General features: G+C 36.0%; 1 protein-coding gene across 10 annotated transcripts in view; it reads right to left on the reverse strand.

Moving 5' to 3' along the window:
* Positions 1-7500, reverse strand: part of gria4a (glutamate receptor, ionotropic, AMPA 4a) — a 77042-nt gene that overhangs the window by 54314 nt on the left and 15228 nt on the right. For all 10 annotated transcript variants that reach the window (XR_006252669.1, XR_006252668.1, XM_043259032.1 and 7 more), the window contains exon 3: positions 4457-4696. Coding sequence is in view for 8 of the 10 variants with exons in the window: in XM_043259032.1 (XP_043114967.1) it covers positions 4457-4696 (240 nt within the window). In the remaining 2 variants the exon portion in view is untranslated. The remainder of the gene's footprint in view (positions 1-4456; positions 4697-7500) is intronic.

Below are 7500 nucleotides of genomic sequence, written 5' to 3' on the forward strand. Positions count from 1 at the left end.
TTTTCAATTAAAAAAAAATAATAATTTAATATGCAATCAATGTGATACATTTCTCTGAAAAGCTCAGCATTTCACTCAAACTGTTTTTTTTTTATGTTTCTTTCGTTCTGAATTAATCACCGAAAAGTGAACGCGTTAAAAACTAAAAGTTTTATAATGCAGCAAAAACAACGATACCCTAATAATAATACGTAACAACAACAGTAATGCTAGTTATTATTATTCAAAGTCAAATAACTTCCCCTTCGTGCTGTATGATGTCCCATGAACTATTTCATTTATTTATTCATTATTAATAAGCGTGTTGCTCACTTCAATCACGCACGCGGTCTCGTTCTCGTTTTTTTTTGGTAAGCCACGCGCAGCACACACACCGTGTGTAAAGTCAGCGTTTATAGTAGCGAGACTCCGGCTAAAGTGTCAAAGCGCTAAGCTAACGCTGGAAGCGACGGCTGAGTCCGCTCCAGTCCGACAGATGGTGGCTTTCTCGGCGGGAGCGAGCGTGCCAGCAGAAGTGGAGATGACCGGCATTGAGAAAGATGCTTCCCTCAAATGAATTAGCAACGTTTCGGTCGATATCACCCCATATAGCACAGGCTATTTTGGCAACACTGAAATAATAAAAAAAAACAAAACTTTTTTTTTTTCGACGTACGTCTGCGAGACATCTGCTAAAGATCGCTTGATCTGGAAAGCATTTTCGAGCACGAACACCTGACGTGCGACTTTAAGATGCATCTTAAAGACGTCTGATAAACTTCTATTTGACGTCTTATAGATGTATTGCAGACGAGCTAAACTGTGGCGTTTAAACGAATCGCCGATTTCAAATATCCGTTCATAAAGACAGCCACGGCGTCCTTCTTCAAGAAATCATCCATCGAAACGAATTAAATTACGTTGATATAATATAAACTGCAATTTTCATTTGTTTTGTTGACGTAAAACGTCTAGATATCTAGCTAAAACTAAAATAAAAACAAAACTGTTTGTAAGTAAAGCAATAAAAATGACAAAAACACAAAAAGGCTACATTTAAAATGAAAACAGAAATTTAAAAGATTTGAAATGTTTATTCAAACCAAATAGTATCTCAACAAGATGTCTGTTTCGCATCTTAAAGACTGATAAACGTCTTATTGATGTATTGCAGACGAGCGAAACTGGCGTTTAAACGAATCGCCGATTTCAAATATCCATCCTTCTTCAATAAATCATCCATTGAAGCGAATTAAATGGAATCACAAATGAAAAAATACCGTCGCTTCGTTCGTTCATGAATGAATCAGCGATTTAACGATCCATTAATAAACACACTTGAATGAATCAGCTGTTTAAACGAATCGTTTGACTAAATGACTCACTCATTAAGACTCTCCTCCATCTTCTGGCAGTTTTGTTTCAAATTCAAGATATTATTTTAAAAACATGAATCTGAATGAATCAGCCATTAGAAGACATTGGCTGAATACATTTCTTGAAAGTATAATTTCTTATATAAATTTGATTATTTTTTAAAATATTTATCTGAATGAGTCGGCAGGGTCCAGTTAGAATAAATCATTTGAATAAATAACTTCAATAACTTACTCAAAGTACCATTTTTTAGCAAAATATACATTTTAATTTTAATGTTATATTGAAATGTATATATGTATAATGTTATGTCCATTTTGCTGTTACCTGTTTAGGATGTACTTTCTCATTAATATATTACCTAAATATAGGAATTTGACAAAATATGCTGCATGCTTTAAATCAAGTTCGATTTTAGATTCGCATTCCTTTCCAAACGGCTGTTTTTAAGCAAAAAAACGAGTTAGTTTGTGAGGAGACGTCAGTGATACCGACCCCGTATCGTCTCAGGCAGTGACGCTAACCTGTCCAGACAAGCCGGACGTTCCCCGGTGATCGTGTGTGAGCGAGAGATCGCAGACGTTTTAGCCGAAGCATCCGCAATGCAGATCCGCTGATAGGTGTGAGGTCAAGACGAGTGTCTGCGAGGCCGATAAACCTCCTCGGCGCTCGGGGACAGGGCGGGAAAAACGTGCCGCATCGGCCCTGGAATCGACGGCAGATGAGGACGAAGCGGCTCCGTGGCACTTAGGAGTCACAGAATCAATTAAACGAATCGTTTAGCGAATCAAGTTAGCATTAGTCTACCTACCCAATTGACTAGTTGTTTGTTGGACAGCTAGTTATTGACTATATTTGAAAATCTTTTATCAATGTTTACAATTGAATTTATTTTATATCATTGTATTGAGTTGTTACATTATTTTATATTATGCACTGTATTTGTATTACTTTTTATATAATTTCCTCTTATTTTACATTTTTTGATACTTTTGCAATTTCTGTTACCTTTAAATACTACTATTTAGGAAATGTATGTATTTTTAGATTTTTTATTATTCAGAATTTATTTTATAATTTATATATATATATATATATAATAATTATTTATTTATTTTTATATTTACTCTTTTAAATTATATTTTAATTGTAATTATATTTAATAATTTAGTTTATATATTTATTTATTTATATGTGTATATATGCATTTATTTTTTATTTATTTATATTTATTTATATTTTCTTTTTATTTTGAAGTCGACCTCATTTATCTACCAAGGTATATATATATATATATATATATATATATATATATATATATATATATATATATATATATATATATATATTTTTTAATTTATTTTTTTTTTTCATTTTAGTAAGTTAATGTCTTTTTAATGCTAACATAAAAGGTTTAATTATTAGGTTTCATTCATTTTCATGTCAGTATCCCAGTTAGAAATTAATTTCCTTCAACTCAAACTTCAAAACAGAAGGAGAAAGACAGAATAGATGAGAAGAAGACTCTGCGTCGTCCTTGGACTGAACGCCAGCTGGGATGAAGCGGCTCAAGAGACTAGCGGTCAAATCCAAACATCAGCACTTATTAAGCGAGGGGAGGGACGAGGAAAACGAAGATGAGGGAAGAAAGCGGATGCTTCTCTTTCTGGGCCGTAAGCAGAAGATCACGGATGACTGGATGATTGGCGTCGCTCTGAGCTCCGCTGAACGACAGCAGACCGGAGCGGCCGGACACTGGGCTTAAAACCGGATGAAAAAGAGCTAATCATATAGAGATACTCCTGAAACAGCCTGCATCACACACACACACACACACACACACACACACACTCACACACACACACACACACACACACACACACACACTCACACACACACACACACACACACACACACACACACACACACACACACACACACACACACACACACACACACTCACACACACACACACACACACACACTCACACACACACACACACACACACACACACACACACACACACACACACACACACACACTCACACTCACTCACACTCACACACACACACACATACACACACACACACACACACACTCACACTCACACACACACACACACACACACACTCACTCAGGCACACTCACACACACACACACACACACACACACTCACTCAGGCACACTCACACACACACACACACACACACACACACTGCAGGGCTCCCATGGTGCCAGGCAAGGGAATTAAAATATTAAATTATTAAATCTACAGTTTTATATATATAAAACGACATAATTAAGGAAAAAATTTAATCTCAATAATTCAAAGTATTAAGATTAACATAAAAAAATGAAATAACAAATAAAACAAATTCAAATGATTAATAAACACTACAATACTATCTGAAATACATGTTATCAGTGTCTTATTAACATGATTACAATGAGCTTTTATTTGAATAGAATTGGGTCTGATTGTAATTTAAGTTTTGATAAGATGCTGAAGGGTGTGTGTGTGTGTGTGTCAAGTGAGTTAGTGTGTGTGTGTGTGTGTGTCTCTCTCTCTCTCTCTCTCTCTCTCTCTCTCTCTCTCTCTCTCTCTCTCTCTCTCTCTCTCTCTCTCTCTCTCTCTCTCTCTCTCTCTCTCTCTCTCTCTCTCTCTCTCTCTCTCTCTCTCTCTCTCTCTCTCTCTCTCTCTCTCTCTCTCTCTCTCTCTCTCTCTCTCTCTCTCTCTCTCTCTCTCTCTCTCTCTCTCTCTCTCTCTCTCTCTCTCTCTCTCTCTCTCTCTCTCTCTCTCTCTCTCTCTCTCTCTCTCTCTCTCTCTCTCTCTCTCTCTCTCTCTCTCTCTCTCTCTCTCTCTCTCTCTCTCTCTCTCTCTCTCTCTCTCTCTCTCTCTCTCTCTCTCTCTCTCTCTCTCTCTCTCTCTCTCTCTCTCTCTCTCTCTCTCTCTCTCTCTCTCTCTCTCTCTCTCTCTCTCTCTCTCTCTCTCTCTCTCTCTCTCTCTCTCTCTCTCTCTCTCTCTCTCTCTCTCTCTCTCTCTGTCTCTCTCTCTCTCTCTCTCTCTCTCTCTCTCTCTCTCTCTGTGTGACCTCTGACCTCTGTCGGTGTCGTACAGGAAGACGAAGCGGCTCCAGTCGTAATGGTCGAGGAGGCTCAGTAGGGCTCCACGGATGGAGGGTCGTAGCTGAAGCACGAACTGCGTCTCTCCCTCGGCGGGGAAGCTGGGCGTCACCAGAGAGATGTGCAGAGCGCTGCAGAACGACGTCAGAGTGTGTACCGAGCGCTTGTCGTACAGGCCGAAGATCGCAAACACTCCTCGCGAATACTGCGAACAAACTGAGACAGAGAGAGAGTTCGGTATTAAATACAGTAAGTGCTCAGATATATGCTGCTTAAAACAGTAAAGAATGACAAGAACACTCAAATTAGTCACATCTCACCCCAAAATTGTTTGCATCGAGAGATTACTATCATGACATATAGTTTATTCATATAGCGCTTTTTAATATTAAAAAAAAGACGTTTCAATGCATACGGCTTTGACAACTTAGAAATGTACAGAAGTTCTATTATGATAATATTTTACTGCTACTAATAATAATACTTAATAATGTTTAGATAAAATATATTTTATATACTTCATAATCATAGTTATATAAAATCATTCATATATATATATTTTATATATTTTTAAAACATTCATATGTATTATATTATTATTGTTGTATATAACTTCATACATATTTATATTTTATTACATTGTATTATTGCTGTTGAAATAAATAAACATTGACGAAATGCCAGAAAAATCTTAAAATAAGATATCGACTTCATACTAAATATATTTAAAAAAACGAATACTTTATGAAGTTTATGATGAACTTTTTTATGAATATGTTCGTGACAGGTTTTTGTGAGTTTGAAGTTCAATAATAAACACATTTTTCCATGTTTTCTCGAGCGAGAGTGAAAGAGAGAGACTTCAGTAGTCGGTGTTTAATCTTCAAAGACGTCTCTCTCTCTCACACACACACACACACACACACACACACACACACACACACACACACACACACGGTTTGTCTGTCGCTTCTTTGATGTAAGTTTATAACGTTGCGTTTTCTGTGGCTTTCTATGAATGACATACTCTAGTTTTCAGTGTAGGATCAAACACTGCGCCTCTCTTTTCTTCGTCGCTCAGGTGTTTCTGTCATACCCGCGAACTCAATTTCTTCTAATGCGCTGCACAGGTGAGTAAAAGCATCCATCTGTGTCTCACAGGACCTGTTGAGTATATATTGTTGAGTTTGCGCTGTCAGATGCTGATCCTCCATCATCATTTACTGTCTGATTCATCGACAGAGCAATTAATGTTGGGACGAACCGTCTGTCTGGTTATTTATAGACCGAACGCCGCTCTCTACTCAGAATATCGGCGGCGGACGGTCGCCATGGAGATGCAGGAGACAGATAGTAAAAGTGCTGAGACGATCGGGACGGACGGACTAGAGAGGAAGGTACGGAGGAGGAATGAAAAACCCACAGACCGCCAGCCACTGCCTAGCAACCTGTTAACAACCTTAGCAACCACTTTAACACCCGCCCGTTGAGCTTTGCACAGGTGTCTCTGTGAATATTACATCCCCGCCCTCACAAAAAAGTTGCTGGAGAGGTCGAGAAAGTTGCTGTAATTTGATATAACATCGTGAAAGCGGATCATTAGGAAGTAAGATTTGACAAAAGGAAATGGGTCAAAGGTGAAAAAGTCTTTAACTATAAGTGTAATACTGATTTAAATTGTTGTTGTTTTTTTCCCAAAAATGTAAAAAGTTTTCTGGTTAAATTAATTGTAATTTTTTTTTGTTTTTCTGAGCCCAAAATAAGTATTTTTATGTCAAAAATGTCATTCAGTGTAACAATCTTGTCAGGCAACTTTAAAACAAAAATCAATTTGTTTATTCAATTTATTTCAGATTTTTTTTACTCATTTAAAACACAATCAGACTGTATATGCTTGCATGTTCTTTCTAAATTAAAATAAGCATGTAGTTAGAATTTTTACAAAAATATTGTGTCATGCAGAATGACAGTGTGACATTATTTCAACCAAAATGTTGACATTTTACTCTCCAAAAACCTTTATTTGAAACCATAAAAGTAGACACTTTACTTACATTTAATGCGCTTTCTATGGACATAAAATCTTTTTGGTAAATTTCTTTTGATGCAGACATGTTTGACCCATGTATGTGTATAAAAAAAATAATTAAATAGCAATATAGCATAAAAAAAAAAAAAAAAAAAATATATATATATATATATATATATATATATTTTTTTTTTTTTTTTTTCAAATTTTTGCTATTTTTCTATTTCAAATTTTTGTATTTTATAGTTAATTTAAAAGTTTTGGTAATTTGACAGTTTGATTTAGTTGAATTGTGTGAATAATTTGTAATCATATTATTCAAAAAACAAGTACTAATATATATATATATTTTGTCAAATTACCAAAACTTTTAAATTAACTATAAAATACAAAAATTTGAAATAGAAAAATAGCGCACTAAAATAAAAAAAAAAAACATTCAAAATTTTAATAAACAATACAATAAAATCTTAATTTTACAAAATGATGTTTTTATAATCGGTTGTTAAAATGCTTAATTATCTTTAATTTAATATCACTGTTGTATTAGCTTGCTTTTAAAACAACGCTCAGCCTTCTTACGTTTCCCAGCTCGTTCAATCAGACACTCTTTTGTTCGTAACGATCACATCTAGTCGAATCTTATCCTACATTTTTCCTCTTCTTGCACGTCTGCTTTCTCTCAGAATTACGTCAGCGTGAAATGAGTTGTGAAAAGCGTTTGATGTCGACCTCGGGAGCGCCAGAGATGTCTCTGTGTCTGTTAAAAGAGGCTGTTTTTACAGTCTTGTGTTCTGTGACTGTTCTAGTCGCTCGTCCTGAGGGGGAAGAGAAGAGCGGATCTTTTTTAACACAGCCTTGAGGTGTGTGTGTGTGTGTGTGTGTGTGTGTGTGTGTGTATGCGCTCTTTTTAACAAGCTTCAGGGGTGTGATGGAAATGCGGTTCAGTCTGCTCTAACACTGATGTCATTCTGTTAAACTGTCTAAATTT

The sequence above is a fragment of the Puntigrus tetrazona genome, chromosome 15, assembly GCF_018831695.1.
Source record: "Puntigrus tetrazona isolate hp1 chromosome 15, ASM1883169v1, whole genome shotgun sequence".
Lineage (NCBI taxonomy): Eukaryota > Metazoa > Chordata > Actinopteri > Cypriniformes > Cyprinidae > Puntigrus > Puntigrus tetrazona.